Source organism: Callorhinus ursinus, unplaced genomic scaffold, assembly GCF_003265705.2.
Source record: "Callorhinus ursinus isolate GAN/ISIS: 27379988/994484 unplaced genomic scaffold, GSC_fseal_2.0 scaffold13, whole genome shotgun sequence".
In the NCBI taxonomy this organism is placed as follows: Eukaryota; Metazoa; Chordata; class Mammalia; order Carnivora; family Otariidae; genus Callorhinus; species Callorhinus ursinus.
In genome coordinates this window covers 18,960,026-18,979,047 of record NW_027397075.1, presented here as the reverse complement: position 1 = coordinate 18,979,047, position 19,022 = coordinate 18,960,026, and the positions used below count along the sequence as shown (strand labels likewise).

Sequence of the window (19,022 nt, the reverse complement as noted above, 5' to 3'; positions counted from 1 at the left end):
ATGCCTCTCAGTATCCTTTGTATATTTTTCTGTTGAGATGTTTGTCTTTTTCTTATTGGTTGGTTAAGAATTCTTGAAAATTTCTATATTAATCTTGTCAGTTGTGTGTTACAGATATCTCCCAGTTAGTGGCTTGTTTTTTCACTTTCTTTATGGAAGTTCTTAGTTTTAGTGTAGTCAAGTCTTTCAGTCTTTCTTTTTAAAGTTTTGCTGGCTTGTGTAAGAAATCTGAGGTTAAAAATTCTCAGTTTTTTTTTAAAGTGTTCTGTTTTTATTTTGAAGTTTTAAAGTTTGTTCTTTCGGGCGCCTGGGTGGCTCAGTCATTAAGCGTCTGCCTTCGGCTCAGGTCATGATCCCAGGGTCCTGGGATCGAGTCCCACATCGGGCTCCCTGCTCAGCGGGAAGCCTGCTTCTCCCTCTCCCACTGCCCCTGCTTGTGTTCCCTCTCTCGCTGTGTGTTTCTGTCAAGTAAATAAAATCTTTGAAAAAAAAAATAAATAAATAAAGTTTGTTCTTTCATCTTTAAATTTTTAATACACCAGAAATTTATTTTTTCATATCATGTGAGATAAGGATCCAATTTCAGTTTTTCCTGTGTATCTAACCAGTTGTTCATTTACTAAATAGCCCCTCTTTTCCACAGTGATGTGCAAGTTAACCTCTGTCATATATTACATTTCCATTTATGAATGAGTCTGCATCTCATTCCTTAAAAACTGTGATGAGATTTTGATTAAAATCGCATTAAATCTGTAGAGTAATTTGAGGAGAATTGACATCATTACAGTATTGAATCTTTAAGTTCTTACTATCTTACTAAGTTCTTACTTAAGTTCTTACTGTGTTTATTAATATTATTCCAAATGCACACACAGATTTCAAGAGCAGAACGTAGTATTGTGATGTACGTAGAGCAGAAATAACCACATCCCTCCTCTGTGTGCTAATTCTTACCTCTGGTAGCAATGCAATGAGAGCTGGATAGACAAAACCCTACATATATGGAGTCTATGTTGTGAATGTGAGGAACCCCAAAAAAGTGAGTCAGGGTGTTTATATAAAGGAGAGTGGTGGATGCTTCCTACTTCCCCCCTCATCTCCACCTACCCTTCTGAGAGTCTCCTTGGAAGTGTAAAGAGAAGGATCTAGGACTCTTTGAAATATAAATAAATCACTTCAGTGGAAAGATAAGCCCAGAGTCTCAGGCTCTATAAAGAGGATCGCTCCCTGATCCAGGCTCCTCTCTCTCTCCCCACTCCTGTTGAAGTATAAGCACATACATCCAGGAGCTAAATCTCTTTGGAGTTTCTCACACTAAATTAGTCAGAAATTACAAGGCTTGCTTTTTAGCCCAGGTCCCAAGTTTCAGTAAAACTTGTTTACAAAGGCCTATCTGTAGAAAAACATAAAAATATTTTATCTAGAGCCCCACAGTCTTTCTATCCACAAACATGGTGTATCTCTCCATATCTTTTTTTTTTAAAGATTTTATTTATTTATTTGAGAGAGAATGAGAGATAGAGAGCACGAGAGGGAAGAGGGTCAGAGGGAGAAGCAGACTCCCTGCTGAGCAGGGAGCCCGATGTGGGACTCAATCCTGGGACTCCAGGATCATGACCTGAGCCGAAGGCAGTCACTTAACCAACTGAGCCACCCAGGCGCCCTCTCTCCATATCTTTAACATCTTTAAAATGTTTTTTCATGTAATTTTATGCATGTCTTATTTGCCTTTAAATTTATTCTATTTTTTCATATTTTAAATGGTATCTTTAAAATTATATTTTCTTACTAATTTCGTTCCAGTAACATTGCTAAATTTTTATTAATTGTACTAATATATTTGAGATTCTTTATGGTTCTCTGCAAATAATGACAGTTTTGTTTCTTCTTTTGGTTTTTATGACCTTTCTTTCTTTCCTTGTCTCACTGTATTAGCTAGAACCCACATTACAATGTTGAATAGAACTCGTGATAGCAGGCTTCCCTGTCTTATTCCTGATTTCAAAGAAAATGCCTTTACTGTTTCACCACTAATAATGTTTTCTGTGAGTTTTTGGTAATACTTTTTATCAGGTTAAGAAAGTTATCTTCTATTCCTATTTTGTAATCATTTTTATCAAGAATGGGTATTGGACTTATTAAATGTGCTTTTCTGTACACTATTGCAACCAATTTCTAGGAATTTGTTAATATCTATTGATGTAATTAAATGATTGTTCTTTAATAACTTGGTTTGGTAAATTACATTGACACTTTTTCTAATGTTAAACCATTTTTGCATTTCTGGGTTAAACCTAAATTGCATGGGTATTATCTCCTAAATAATAATATGCCAGTATATATAACACTTATGTAATAGCACTGTAATTGGAGTGCTTTGCATATATCAGATCATTTAATCTTTATAAGAGCCTTGTGATTTAGGTATTATTATGATGATGATTATGATTGTTCTCATTTTATAAATGGTGAGACCAAGCACAGAGAGGTCAAATACACTTGCTCAAGTTCATAGAGCTAGAAAGTGGTGGATCTGGATTTTCAACACAAGGAGTCTATCCAGAGTTAATGCTTATCTATGTCACTGGAGTTGATTTCCTAATGTCTTTTTTTGTTGTTGGATTTTTTGTTTTCATCAATATGATTGGCTTGTGATTTTTTTTCTATTCTGGTGTTTTTGTGATATCAAGGTTATACAGGTCTTATAGAAAGAGTTGGGTAGCATTGCCTCTTTTTCTCTTTGTAAAAGTTTGTATAGGAGGAATGTTTATTCCTTGAAACCCTGGAAGAATCACTTGTGAAACCATCTGAGTTTGGAAATTCTCACTGAGGGGATGGGGAAAGTTTGTTGACTATTGATTTAGGTACTTTAATTATTATAGGGCTATTTAGGCATTCTATTTCTTTGTGAAACAGTTTTGATAAATTGTATTTTTGTAGGAATTCGTTCATTTCAGAAGCTAACAAATTTATTGGCATAAAGTTTTCATTATATTTTCATTAGCTTTTTTGATTTCTTCCAGATTTGTAGTTATAACTTCGTTTCTTAATATTATTTCTTTTTGCATTTATTATTCTCTCCTTGTTTGATCTCACCTGATGTTTGCCTGTTTTATTCTCTCAAAGAACCATCTTTTGCCTTTGTTGATGTTTATTATCCCAACATTTCTCTTTTTTAGTTTATGTCCTGATTTTTATTATCTTCTCATGTTGGCAGAAGCATTAATAGGTTCTGTCTCTTTTTATGTGGAATTTCATTGAATTTAAACCGTTTTTTAAGTTTCAATGCAAGTATTTCAAGCTATAAATCTCCCCTTAAGTAAACCTTTTACTGCATCCTCGAGTTTTAATATATCTACTAAACATTTTTATTGTTTTTTGTTATTTTCACTTTGTTTTTAGTTCTAAATATTTTAACATTCTTTATGACTTTTCTCCTTGACCAGTGAGTTATTATGGAATTTAGCCTTTTTTACCTTTGATTTCTATTTTAATAGTGATGATTTTAAAGAACTTGATCTTTAATATCTGTTCTTTGAAATTTGCTGAGACTTGTTTCATAGCCTAGACAGACTGTTAACATTTTTTATTTTTTACTTATTTTTATTATTACTTTTTTAAGATTTCATTTTTAAGTAATCTCTACACCCAGCGTGGGACTTGAACTTACAACCCTGAGATCAGGAGTCACACACTCTACCAACTGAACCAGCCAGGCACCAACAATTTTTAAATGTTCACTATGTGCTTGAGAAGAATAGGGTGCAATATTGGGTGCAAGCTTCTACATATGAAGCTTGATGATCTTCTCTATATTCACTATTTTTTAACTGTTTGTTTTATCTATTAATGATTGTCAGATTGAAATTTCTCATTATGGTCATGTGTTTACCAATTTTTCTATGATGTTCTTGACAATTTCTTCATAATTTATTTTGAGTCTGTGTTGTGGAATGCATAAAAGTTTAGAATAGCATTTCTTTCTAGTGTTGAATTTTATCATTGTGTAGGACATTCTCTATCCTTAATAATAATGCTTTTTCTATTAACGTCTAGATGTTATTTTTTTAATTTGGTATAACAAATTTGGCCCTTTTATATTAATTTTGAGTACTAATGTGTATAGACATGTTTCTACCAAGTTACTTTCTGCTTTGTGTTTGTCATGCTTTTTCTGTGCCTATCTTTGTTTCCTTTCTTGCCTTTTTAATATTGTGGTAAAATACATATAATATAAAATATTTCCTAACCATTTTTAAAATGTACAGTTCAATAGTGTAAAGTACATTCACATTGTTGTGCAATGAATCTCCAGCGTTTTTTCATCTTGCAAAATTTTTTCTTGTATTTTAATTGAAGTGGGGTTTTTTTGTTTTTCTTCCCACTTTACTCACTACTTGTTTTAACAGTTTCTAGTAGCTGCTCTTGAGTTTTATCATGCATAGTTAACAAAGTCTGAATTTAATATCTGAAACCATACCTCCCAAATCTTTAACTCTGTTATGTCTTCCCAGCATTGGTGGTGTTTTTTACTAATGTTTTACTTATATCCTTTTTGTTTACTGTCCAGATGAAACATTTTTTATAATGCAGTCTCATTCACTTGTTTGTTTAACATTCACATTTATGTTTACTAGTTTCCTAGTCCTCCATTTCTCTGTCATTATACTTTGCTTTTAAAATTATTTTTCTTTTTCCTGAAGTAAATCTTCAGAGGTTCTTATTTAGTGGAGATCTGATTGTGATAAGCTCTGTCAGTTTTTGTTTATATGAATCTAATTATTTAGCCTCCTACTTGAAAAGGAATTTTTCTGGGTATACAGTTTTAATTACTTTCATATCTCATTAGAAACATTTCCCCCATTTCTGTTGTTACTTCTTAGTCTATCTTTTTTTGTTTTTGTTTTTGAGGGTGGAAAATAAGTGATTTGTCTTTTTTCACTGATTTCTTTTAAGGATATTTATTTTTATTTGGTGCTACACAATTTTATTTTTTAAAAGTTTCTGGATTTGAGCTTTAACATTTTTTCTTGATTCATAAATGTGGAGCTTACTGCATTGATGAATTCAGGTCTTTAATTTTAACACTTATATTTTTACATTTCTAAATGTTCTACACAGTTGTTTTATAAATCTGGCTGGTCATTTTTAATAGTCTTTTGTCATTTTCCCATTAAATTGATTTCTTTTTACTTCCTCACGTTTCATACACACAAATTTTATGTTAATATTTTATAATTCTAATGTCCAAATACCATTGGAGTTTGTTTTTATTGTTTCTGTTCTTTCCTTATGGTTGTTTGTTCTTTGGGTGTTTGGGAATCTGTGGTAGTGAGCTCATATTACCTTGCTCATAAAAATCCTACATTTCATTGAGGCTCTTTACTCAAAAATGGTTTGCATTTCCTTTTGCCAGAAAGCAGACTTGAGTGCTTTAACTCCCTCTAAGTTTCACACTTTGATCCGGGAGTTTATTTAGCTTTCTCTCCTTGCTTCTGGCCTAAGGCTTAGTCTCCACATAAGAGCATTCCTTGTTTTTTTTATCACTTGTAATGATTCAGTATAATTTTTTAAAATCTCACAAATATCCATTCCATTTCACAAATCTTTATTTTTTTTATTGTTTTATTATGGTATGTTAATCACCATACATTACATCATTAGTTTTTGATGTAGTGTTCCATGATTCATTGTTTGCAAATAACACCCAGTGCTCCATTCAATACGTGCCCTCTATAATACCCATCACTAGGCTGACCCATCCCCCACCCACCTCCCCTCTAGAACCCTCAGTTTGTTTCTCAGAGTCCATAGTCTCTCATGGTTCATCTCCCCCTCCGATTTCCCCCCCTTCATTTTTCCCCTCCTGCTATCTTTTTTTTCTTTTTTTTTTTTTTTAACATATAATGTATTGTTTGTTGCAGAGGTACAGGTCTGTGATTCAACAGTCCTACACAGTTCACAGCGCTCACCATAGCACATGCCCTTTATTTTGGCCATCATATGTGGTGTTCCTGTACTCTTTATTTACTTGTAGAATCTAAGGTACTGGCAGATTAAATCGGCTGTTCATCACAGTTAGCATGTTAGCATCAGGAATAGAGACTAATAACAGAGAACCCTGCTATTAATATCTGTTCAGAAGTAGTTGCCTTCTTTTAATTTTGTCCTCAGATGAGTAATTTTGGCTCTTCTTGACTTCATGATAGCTACTTTGATGGCCAAAATTGGTCCCTAGGTTGCAGAATTGGTAACTTTATTCTTTTTACAAAACTGTAGGAACTAGTCCAGGCTAGTGAGCGATTAAAAAACCAGTCCAAAGAGCTGAAAGACGCACACTGTCAGAGGAAACTGGCCATGCAGGAATTCATGGAGATCAATGAGCGGCTAACAGAATTGCACACCCAAAAACAGAAACTTGCTCGCCATGTCCGAGATAAGGAAGAAGAGGTGGACCTGGTGATGCAAAAAGTTGAAAGCTTAAGGCAAGAACTGCGCAGAACAGAGAGAGCCAAAAAAGAGGTTAGTAGTCAGGGAGATTTTCTAGTGCCCATGGGGTAGTGATTAAAGCTGCTTTTTCAGATTAGTGGAATAATGTATATCTCCTCCTTTAATTGTTGAAAACCTTTTTTTTTTTAAGTTTGGTTATTTTATTAAATACGAATTTCAACATTTGAGTTATCTTCTTATAAGGTAAATTCCCATGGGGAAAAGCATTTTATTGGAAAAACAATTACAACCATGACATCTGCTCTTTTAATTTTATTTTAAAGCTGGAAGTTCATACAGAAGCTATGGCTGCTGAAGCATCTAAAGACAGGAAACTGCGTGAACAGAGCGAGCACTATTCTAAGCAACTGGAAAATGAATTGGAGGGACTAAAGGTAGCGTCTGATTTCACATTTGTGAAGTTGAATTAATTTTCTTCTCTTTAGGCTTAACAGGAGTGTTAATTTATGTACTCTCTTTGACGTGGAGTAAAAACTAGCTATCCTTCAAACCTAGTATTCTTAATTCTCATTCCTACTAGTAGAAAGCTGATGTAGACTTCCTCATCATTCTGGAAGGAAAGGGAAGGTTGTGTTTAGGGTGGAGAAGAAATCTATTGGAAAAGAGTTCAAAATATTTAGGAGAAGGACTGCACACCTGGACAAGATGGGGGGGCATGGTTAGTTAACCAGACCCTCTATTTTATAAATGACATAGGAGAGGCTCAAGGATAGCTCTGCAGATACTTCTGTGAGGTGGGATGAGATGATAATGGGCGTGGGCCAACACATTTGAGCAGAAGTGCTTAGCAAGGGAAATACTGTGTCATCTCTAGAGTTGGACTGCTTGGTTTTACCTCCTAGCCTCATCAGTTACTAGCCATGTAATGCTGGACAAAACATTTAACCTCCACTTTAATTTTCCTATCTGTAAAACCCTGTCTCATTGGTTTTATGTAGGGAGTATATGCATATATATGTAAAGCACTCAATAACTCTTAGCTTTGATAATAATGAGTATGTCACAGTGAGAGAATTGAGATTAAATTGACATCCTATTTCTACAACACTAAATTAAAATCTGAATATGATGCCTGCCTTTTCTTCGCTCTGACCTTAGCAAAACCGTCTCCTTTGTGCTGTCCACCAGCCTTCACCTACACCCTCTACTTGCATAACCATGCATAGTCTAGTCTTACTCATCTGGCAAATATAAGAATCAAGTTGAATGTCATCTCAGAAGTCTGTGCTACTATAGAATTCTGTTAATAACTTTAGCATAGCTTTTATTGTATTTATCCACAAAATGTCTCCCTGCCTAAACTGTGACCAAACCCATTGAAAACATGCAGGTATAGTATTAACCTGGCTCAGGGCCAGATTTTAGTACTTGTTTAATAAATGTGTTAAATCAATGAATGAATGTAGAATTGGTCAGAACTTTTTCTCTGACTTGAATATTAGTGGTTGCAAATGAGGTTTCTCTACTATAAATATAAACTCTAGATTTTATTTCTTATTTTAGGGATTGATTTGTTTTTAATTTTTTGCTTTATCGTGATTGCCACAGTCTTGGTCAGCTTTCCCAAGTAGAGGTGTTTCTCCTATGTACTTATGCTTCTGGAACAGGATTAGTTTATGGAAATCATTACATTACTGTCTCAAATAATTTTCAGTCAGGGACTGTTTTGTTTCCAGCACTGTTTTTGGTGATTTGGGTACAAACAATCATAAAGTACAGACTAGAAGGAATCTTAGAGATTATTTGCATTTGAGGAAATTGAGAACCAAAAGAGTTAAGGATTATGTAGTCATAAGTGATAAAGTATAGTTTAAATATGGATTATTATTATTATTAAATATGGATTTTCTAACTCAATGCCACGTTCTAGCCACTAGTCTGCTTTTTTTTTTTCTGTAATAAACACTGCTGCTCTGAAAGCTTTGAATCACATGTATTTACTGACTGATGAAATGCTCATAATCTCTTGTATCATTTAAAAATTTGAGATAGTAATAGAACTACCCAATGTTAATGCATTTAAAATGCTTTGCCCAGGGCCTGGCAGAAAGTAAAGGCTCAGCAAGTTGGCTGTGATTATTATCATACTATCAATTCTTGAGGAAATTTTCTAAAACTGGAATATCTTGGTTTAATTTCTTGTAAACCTATTTTGAATTGGTTTTGAAACCTATTTTGACCGTTCTAAAAGGCTGTAGGAATCTTCAGTCCACTAAGAATACTTTTCAATAGAATTGAAGGGAGAAATAATTCTTGAATAACAGAAAATTCAGTATCCGATTTCCAATAATGCATAGAACATATAGACAGAAGATCAGTAAGGATAAAAAGGTCTTGAACAACACTATAACCAACTAGACCTTCCACTCAGCACAGCAGAACACACATTCTCCTCAAGTGCACATGGTATATTCTCCAGGATAGGCCAGATGTTAGGCTACAAAACTAGTCTCAAAAATGTAATAATATTGAAGTCATACAAAGTGTCTTCTCTAGCCACAAGGGAATGAAGCCAAAAATCAGTAACATAAGGAAAACTGGAATGTTAAAAAATATGTGGAAATAAAACAAGATACCCTTAATCAGTGGATCAAGGAAGAAATCAAGGGAAATTAGAAAAATACCTACAGAGGAATCAAATGAAAACACCACACTGGATGCAGTGCTCAGAGATTTATAGCTGTAAATAACTATATTTAAAAAAGAAGAAGGGTCTCAAATCAGTTACATAATTTTATATCTTATGGAACTAGAAAAATAAGAGCAAAGGAAACTCAAAGCTAGCAGAAGAAAGGAAGATTAGAGCAGAGTTAAATAAAATGAGAATAGAAAAATAATGAGAATGAAACCAAAAGTTGATTTTTTTGAAAGATAAAATTGACAAACCGTTAGCTAAAAGCATACAAATTACTTAAAATGACTCAAGAAAAAAATAAAAATCTAACAGACATATAACAAAAAGATGTAATGAGTAATAAGAAGACTCCTGACAAAGAAAAGTCCAGGGCCAGATGCTTTCACTAGTGAATTAAACCAAACATTTAAAGAAGAATGAATACCAATCTCTCTTAGACTTCTTCAAAGATGACAAGAGTAGGAAGTACTTCTCAACTCATCCTTTAAGGTCAACATTACCCTGATACCAAAGCCATATTAAGAACATTACAAGAAAAGAAAATTACAGACCAGTATTTGTAATGAATATAGATGTATAAATCCCCAGCAAAATCCTGGCAAACCAAGTCCAAAACCATATTAAAAAGATTAAGCACCATGACAGTGGATTATTTCAGGAATATAAGGGTGGTTCAATGTAAAAAAATGATATAATACATGACATTGATAGGACCTGAGAGGGGGGATGATTTTCTTAATTGAAGCACACAAGTCATTTCGCAAAATCCAACGTCCTTTCAAAATGAGAACTCCCAGAAAACTAGAACTAGAAGGAAACATGTTCAACATGATAAAAGATATTTATGAAAAGTCCACAGTTAACATCATACTCAATGTTGAACAAACACTTCTTCCTAACATTAGGAATGAGACAAGGATGCCCATGTTTACCACTGCTATTTAATATTCTACTGGAGTATCTAGCCAGAGGAATTAGACAAGAAAAAGAAATAAAAGATATCCAAACTGGAAAGGAAGAAGTAAAACTATCTCTGTTCACAGAACACATGACCCTTTATATAAAAATATTCAAAAGAATACTACCAGTTTCCAGTCCAGCATATAAGAAGCTTGGAAGCCACTATGTTTGAACAAGTAAAAAGCTGAATAAATAGAAAAATCAACAACTCTTCTTATACCTATAGAAGTGACATCACAGAACAAGCTGCTGCCCCTAAATTTGGAGAGACTAACAGGCAAATACAGAGACTCACAACTTAGCAGAAACCTTTGTAGGAATCAGTGCCAGTGTTTGGAAACCTGAACTACAACTGAGAAATCATTAGAGGCTCATTGTAGACAGGTCTGAGATATAAAATCTCCAGGGAACCCAGTCAGTGGGGGTGCTTTTGTGAGTTTTGCCTCCTGGACCTCTGCCAGGTTCTCACAATGAATATCAGAGCAAAATCCCTTGTGCTAACAATAGGGGAAACCATTTTGAAATATGCCACAGTATCCTGTTCCTCTTAACAAGGTCTGCCTTCAGGAGAAACTCTTCAACCAGAACCGAACTTGCTCAAGTTTTATCAGAGCCCAGGGGCGCCTGGGTGGCTCAGTTGGTTAAGTTTTATCAGAGCCCAGTGGACTTGAGAGAAGGAAGACACCCAATCCCAACCTGCTGTAGTCATCCTGTCCAAACTAAGGGGGAGAGAATAGCCAACAAGGTTGTCTGACTTTTATAGTCCAGAGGCACCAGCTCAATAAAAGACTGATATCTAATCCTAGGACTATAGAACACTTCCCCTCTCCCCACAACTTACTGCCACATTACTAAAAGCCTCTTTACAGCTGTTCCTTTTACCCAGCACATCATGTGCCGCCTATCGACAAAAAATTGTAAGATATACTGAAAGACAGAAAACACAGTTGGAAGGGACAGAGCAAGCATCAGAACCAGACTCAGATATGGCAGAGATGTTGAAATTATGAGACTGGGAGTTTAAAACTATGATTAATTGATGTGCTGAGGACTCTAATGGGAAAGTAGAGAACATGGAAGAATTAAATGAACAATGTAAAGAGAGGTGGAAATTCTAAGAAAGAACCAGAAAGGAAAAGCTGAGAAAAGAATTTCTGAGCTTGAGGATATCTAAATAGAAACTAACAAAACTGAAAGGCAAAAAGGAAAAAGATTGGAAAAAAAAAACCCAGAAGAGAATATTCAAATACTGTGGAGCAACTACAAAAGTTATAACATAGGTCTAATGGGAATACCAGAATGAGAAGAAAGAAAGGGACAGAAGAAATATTTGAAACAATAATGACTGAGAATTTTCCCCAAATTAGTATCAGACACCAAACCACAGATCCAGGAAGGTCAGAGAATACCAAGTACGATAAATGCCAAAAGAACTACACGTAGAGATACCATTTTCAAATTACAGAAAGTCAAAAATAAACAAAAATCCTGAAAGCCAAAGCAAAAAAAATAGGAGGATATAAGACAAGGATTGCACATGACTTCTCAGAAACTCATGCAAACAAGAAGAGAGTAGAGGTGAAATATTTAAAGTGTTGAGAGAAAAGGAGTAGAAGACAAAAATAGGAATAAAGAACAAGGGCAATAAATAGAAGACAGTAGCAAATATGGTAGATATTAATCCAAAAATATCAATAGTCACTTAGAATATCAGTGGTCTAAGTACATCAGTTATAAAACAGAGATTGTGTCAGATTGGATCAAAAAATATCCAACTGTATGTTGTCTATAAGAAGCCCACTTTGTTGTTTTTTTAAAGATTTTCTTTATTCATTTGAGAGAGAGAGAACGACATAGAGAGCACAGGGAGGGAGGGGAGAGGCAGAGGGAGAAGGAGAAGCAGGCTCCCCGCTGAGCTGAGAGCCCTATGTGGGGCTCTATCCCAGGACCTGGAGATCATGACCTGAGCTGAAGGCAGATGCTTAACCATCTGAGCCACCCAGGTGCCCAAGAAGCCCACTTTAAATATAGAGGCAGATATAGATTAAAAGTAAATGGATGAAGAAAGATATATCATGCTAACCCCAAAGAAAAGAAAGTGGGAGGAGCTATATTAATTTCAGAGTGGAATTCAGAGTAAGGAAAGTTTTTTAGGAATAAAAAAGGCATCACATAATAATAAAGGAATCAGTTCTTCAAGAAGACGTAGCGAAACTTAACATGTAGACATGTAAATGTGTGAGTGCAAAAACTGATAGCTCTGCAAGGAAAAACAGATGAATCTACTATTACAGGTGGAAATGTCAGCACCCCTATTTCAGAAATGAATACAGGAGGCATAAAATTAGTAAGGACATAGATGAGCTCAACAATATCATCAGTTACATGGATATAAGGCAAATCTACAGACTGCTTCATATAACAGCAGAATATGCATTCTTCTCAAGCTCACATGGAACATCCACCAAAATAGACCACACATTCTGGTCTATAAAACAAACCTTAACAAATCCTTAAGACATTTAAGAGATTAGGAATCACTCAATGGCTGCTCTCAGACCACAATGGAATTAAACTAGATGTCAACACCAGAAATAGAGCTGGAAAAATTCCAAAATATTTCTAAATAACTTCTAAATAACACATGAGTTAAAGAAAATGTCTTGAGAAATTTTTAAATATTTTGAACTAAATAGAAATGAAAACAAGTTTAACTTACTAAAATTTGTGGGATATAGTGAAGGCAGTGTTTAGCATTGAATGCATATATAAGAAAGAAAAAGATCTAAAATTAATCATCTTTCACTTTAGATACTAGAAAGAGAAGAGCAAATTAAATCTGAAGTAAACAGAAGAAGGGAAATAATAAAAATTAGAGCCAAAACAGATTAAATTGAAAACAGGAAACAAATAGGAAAAAAAATCAATGAAATCAAAGCTTATTCTTTGAAAAGATAGTAAAATTGGTTAAGTCTTTTCTCCGGCTAATTATGAAAAAGATCCCTTTCATTTATTTTTGATAGTGATTATATCAACAAGCCTTCCAGTATTAAACTGTTCTAACCTTTGGTAATCAGTTGCTCATATAATAATAGAATTCCAATACAGCAGTGGGTTAGGATTGTTAACATTTTATTAACAAGTTTTATTGTTAAATTTATACTGAGATGAGAGGAAGGAAAGATGGCGGAGGAGTAGGGGGCCCTATTTCAACTGGTCCCTGGAATTGAGCTGTATATCTACCAGACCACTCCAACCACCCACGAAACCAGCCTGAGATGTAAGAAAATCTGGATCTCTACAAGCAGAATATCGCAGGTGGTTAGTTTTGAGGTACAAAGCAGGGAGCCCTGATTCCGTGGGCAGATATGGGAGGATAAATGGCAGCGGGAGGGAGCCTGGCCGTGGGGATCCTACACCTCCGGTGAGCAACAGTCTCGCGCCCTGGGGATGGGGCACAGACTTGCAGACCGGTAGCGGCAGGGAAAGGACTTTAGGGCAGCCCCCATGGTGGAAACCCAGAGCGGCGGAGTCACGCGGGTGAACTGGTAGCGGCTGGCGGTTTTAGAAGCACAAAGGGCAGAGAAGTGCCCCAACCTGGAGGCAGGACTGGGGGCGCTGCGGAGGGGTGCACAACCCAGGCCGCTGCAGTTTATAGCAGCATGGACAGAAACAGAGACAGTGTGGCCTGGAGAGCTCACTGAAGAACAGACTGTGGTCTCTCTGCTCTGAGGCAGAGGGTTGGAAACGGTCTCTTCTGCTCTGACTCGTGGAAGAGATGCTGAAAGCCGCCAGGGAAAGCCGCCAGAGAACAAAAGCCCCAAAAACTGATTCCCGCTGAGCCCATCCCCCGCCACAGGGGGGCTGGGCAACTCCACCCAAACAGGGTTGCCTGAGTAACAGCGTGGCAGGCCCCTCCTGCAGAAGACAGCTGGGAAAACAAGAGGCCAGCAACCCTAAGGTCCCAAGAAAACAGGTGCATCTTGCTTGGGTTCTGGTCAATAATTTGGACTCTATACATGCCCTCAAACACCCATCAACAGAATGACTAGGAGGAGGGGCCTCCAAAATAGAAAAGACGCAGAGATTATGACTTATGCTGCAGATTTACAAATGGATGCAGATATAACCAGATGTCAGAGATGGAATTCAGGCCAGCAATTGTGAAGACAATGGCTAGAATGGAGAAATCAATTAATGGCAACATAGAGTCTCTAAGGGCAGAAATGAAAACTGAATTGGCAGAACTTAAAAATGCTATCAATGAGATCCAATCCCATCTAGATAATCTAACAGCTAGGATAACTGAGGCAGAAGAACGAATAAACGACCTGGAAGACAATATATAGATAAAAAGGGAAAAGAGGAGGCCAGGGAAAAACAACTCAGAATCCATGAAAATAGAGACAGAGAAATAAGTGACACCATGAAGTGTTCCAATGTCAGGATAATTGGAATCCCGGAGGGAGTGGAGAGAGAGAGGACTAGAAGATGTATTTGAGCAAATCATAGCTGAGAACTTCCCTAATCTGGGGAATAAAACAAACATTCGCATCCTAGAGGCAGAGAGGACCCCTCCCAAGGTCAAGGAAAACAGGCCAACCCCCCCGGCATGTAATAGTAAAACTTACAAATCTTAGAACCAAGGAAACCATCTTAAGGGCAGTTAGGGGGAAGAGATTCCTTATGTACAGAGGGAGGAACATCAGAATAATGTCAGACCTATCCACAGAGACCTGGCAAGCCAGAAAGGCCTGGCAAGACATATTCAGGGTACTAAACGAGAAGAACATGCAGCCAAGAATACTTTATCTGGCAAGGCTGTCATTTAGAATGGATGGAGAGAAACAGAGCTTCCACGACCGGCAGAAACTGAAAGAATATGTGACCACGAAGCCGGCCCTGCAAGAAATATTAAGGGGGGTTCTCTAAAAGGAGAAAGACCCTAAGAGTGATATACAACAGAAATTTACAGGGACAATCTATAAAAACAATGTTTTCACAGGCAATATGATGACAATTCATATCTTTCAATAATCACTCTCAACATGAATGGCCTAAATGCTCCCATAAAATGGCACAGGGTTGCAGATTGGATAAAAAGACAGGACCCATCCATATGCTGCCTATAAGAGACTCATTTTGAATCTAAAGACACATCCAGACTGAAAGTGAAGGGATGGAGATCCATCTTCCATGCCAGCGGACCTCAAAAGAAAGCTGGAGTAGCAATTCTTATGTCAGACAAATTAGATTTTAAACTAAAGTCTGTAATTAGAGACACAGAAGGACACCATATCATTCTTAAAGGGTCTATCCAACAAGAAGATCTAACAGTTGCAAATATCTATGCCCCCAACATTGGAGCAGCATCTACATAAGCCAACTGTTAACCAAAATAAAGAGGCATATTGATAACAATACGTTAATTGTAGGAGACCTCAATACTCCACTCTCAGCAATGGACAGATAATCTAAGCAGAAAATCAACAAGGAAACAAGAGCTTTGAATGATACACTGGACCAGGTAGACCTCATAGATATTTATAGAACATTTCACCCTAAAACAACAGAATACTCATTCTTCTCGAGAGCACATGGAACTGTCTCCAGAATAGACCACATACTAGTTCACAAATCAGGTCTCAACCGAAACCAAAAGATTGAGATTATTCCCTGCATATTCTCAGACTACAATGCTTTAAAACTGGAGCTCAATCGCAAGAAAATATTTGGCAGAAATTCAAACACTTGGAAGCTAAAGACCACTCTGCTCAAGAATGTTTGGGTCCACCAGGAAATCAAAGGAGAATTTAAACAATTCATGGAAATCAATGAGAATGAAAACACATCGGTCCAAAACCTATGGGATACTGCAAAGGCTGTCCTAAGGGGGAAATACATAGCCATCCAAGGCTCACTCAAAAAAATAGAGAAATCCCGAATTCACCAACTAACTCTGCACCTTAAAGAACTAGAGAAAAAACAACAAACGATGCCTAAGCCATGCATTAGAAGAGACATAATTAAAATTAGAGCAGAAATCAATGAATTAGAAACCAGAAACACAGTAGATCAGGTCAAAGAAACTAAAAGTTGGTTCTTTGAAAGAATTAATAAGATCGATAAACTACTGGCCAGACTTATCCAAAAGAAAAGAGAAAGGGGGGGCGCCTGGGTGGCTCAGTCATTAAGCGTCTGCCTTCGGCTCGGGTCATGATCCCGGGGTCCTGGGATTGAGCCCCGCATCAGGCTCCCTGCTCAGCAGGAAGCCTGCTTCTCCCTCTCCCACTGCCCCTGTTTGTGTTCCTTCTCTCGCTTTGTCTCTCTCTGTCAAATAAATAAATAAATAAATAAAAAGAAAAGAGAAAGGACCCAAATAAATAAAATTATGAATGAAAGGGGAGAGATCACGACTAACACCAAGGAAATAGAAACAATTATTAGAAATTATTATCAACAACTATATGCCGATAAACTGAGCAATCTGGATGAAATGGAAGAGTTCCTGGAAACTTATAAGCTGCCAAGACTGAAACAGGAGGAAATTAACAACCTGAATAGGCCGATAACCAGTAACGAGATTGAAGCAGTGATCAAAAACCTCCCAAAAAACAAGAGTCCAGGGCCTGCTGGATTCCCTGGGGAATTCTACCAAACATCCAGGGAAGAAATAATACCTATTCTACTGAAGCTGTTTCAGAAAATAGAAACAGAAGGAAAACTTCCAAACTCATTCTCTGAGGCCAGCATTACCTTAATCCCCAAACCAGGCAAAGACCCCATCCAAAAGAATTTCAGACCGATATCCCTGATGAATATGGATTCCAAAATCCTCAACAAAATCCTAGCTAATAGGATCCAACAATACATTAGAAGGATCATCCATCACGACCAAGTGGGATTTATCCCCAGGATGCAAGCGTGGTTCAACATTCGCAAATCAATCAATGTGTTAGAACACATTAATAAGAGGAGAGAGAAGAACCATATGGTCCTCTCAATTGATGCAGAAAAAGCATTTGACAAAATACAACATCCTTTCCTGATTAAAAATCTTCAGAGTATAGGGATAGAGGGAACATGCCTCAAGTTCATAAAATCCATCTCTGAAAAACCCACAGCGAATACCATCCTCAATGGGGAAAAGCTGAGAGCCTTTCCCTTAAGATCAGGAACATGTAAAGGTTGCCCACTCTCGCCACTATTGTTCAACATAGTACTAGAAGTCCTAGCAACAGCAATCAGACAACAAAAAGAAATAAAAGGTATTCAAATCAGCAAAGAAGAAGTCAAACTCTCTCTTTTCGCAGACGACATGATACTTTATGTGGAAAACCCAAAAGACTCCACCCCCAAATTACTAGAACTCATACAGCAATTCAGTAATGTGGCAGGATACAAAATCAATGCACAGAAATCAGTTGCTTTCTTATACACTAACAACTCAACTGTAGAAAGAGAAATTAGAGAAATGATTCCACTTACAATTGCACCAAAAACCATAAGATACCTCGGAATAAACCTAACCAAAGAGGTAAAGGATCTATAGGAACTACAGAACACTCATGAAAGAAATTGAAGAAGATACAAAAAGATGGAAAAATATTCCATGCTCATGGATCGGAAGAATAAATTATTAAAATGTCTGTGCTACCCAGAGCAATCTATACCTTCAATGCCATCCCGATCAAAATCCCAATGACATTTTTCAAAGTGCTGGAACAAACAATCCTAAAGTTTGTATGGAATCAGAAAAGACCCCGAATCACCAAGGACATGTTGAAAAAGAAAAGCAAAGCTGGGGGCATCACGTTGCTCAATTTCAAGCTATATTACAAAGCTGTGATCACCAAGACAGCATGGCACTGGCACAAAAAACAGACATATAGACCAATGGAACAGAATAGAGAACCTAGATATGGACCCTCAACTCTAAGGTCAAGTAAGCTTTGACAAAGCAGGAAAAAACACGCAATGGAAAAAAGACAGTCTCTTCAATAAATGGTGCTGGGAAAATTGGACAGCCACATGCAGAAGAATGAAACTCAACCATTCTCTAACACCATTCACAATGATAAACTCAAAGTGGATGAAAGACCTCAATGTGAGACAGGAATCCATCAATATCCTAGAGGAGAACATAGGCAGTAACCTCTTTGACATCGGCCACAGCAACTTCTTTTAAGATACATCTCCAAAAGCTAGTGAAACAAAAGCAAAAATGAACTTTTGGGACTTCATCAAGATAAAAGGCTTCTGCACAGCAAAGGAAACAGTCAACAAAACAAAGAGGCAACCCACAGAATGGGAGAAGATACTTGCAAATGACACTACAGATAAAGGGCTGGTATCCAAGATCTTTAAAGAACTTCTCAAACTCAACACCCAAAAAAACAAATAAGTCAAAAAGTGGGCAGAAGATATGAAAAGACATTTTTCTGAAGAAGACATACAAATGGCTAACAGACACTTGAAAAAATGTTCATCATCAGTAGCCATCAGGGAAATTCAAATCAAAACCACATTGAAATACCACCTTACACCAGTTAGAATGGCAAAAATGGACAGGGAAAGAAACAATAAATGTTGGAGAGGTTGTGGAGAAAGGGGAACCCTCTTACACTGTTGGGGGGAATGCAAGTTTGTACAGCCACTTTAGAAAACAGTGTGGAGGTTCCTCAAAAATTTAAAAATAGAGCTAACCTATGACCCAGCAATTGCACTCCTGGGTATTTACCCCAAAGACACAGATGTAGTGAAAAAAGGGCCATATGCACCCCAATGTTCATAGCAGCAATGTCCACAATAGCCAAACTGTGGAAAGAGCCGAGATGCGCCTCAACAGATGAATGGATGAAGAAGATGTGGTCCATATATATATATATATATATATATATATATATATATATATATA

General features: G+C 36.7%; 1 protein-coding gene across 12 annotated transcripts in view; it reads left to right on the top strand.

The window, feature by feature from the left end:
* Positions 1–19,022, top strand: part of CDC42BPA (CDC42 binding protein kinase alpha) — a 351,347-nt gene that overhangs the window by 220,726 nt on the left and 111,599 nt on the right. For 10 of the 12 annotated variants that reach the window (XR_012380514.1, XR_012380512.1, XR_012380513.1 and 7 more), the window contains exons 13-14: positions 6,280–6,522; positions 6,774–6,884. Coding sequence is in view for 9 of the 12 variants with exons in the window: in XM_025877949.2 (XP_025733734.1) it covers positions 6,280–6,522; positions 6,774–6,884 (354 nt within the window). In the remaining 3 variants the exon portion in view is untranslated. The remainder of the gene's footprint in view (positions 1–6,279; positions 6,523–6,773; positions 6,885–19,022) is intronic. The other 2 variants (XM_025877951.2, XM_025877950.2) reach the window with 1 other exon arrangement.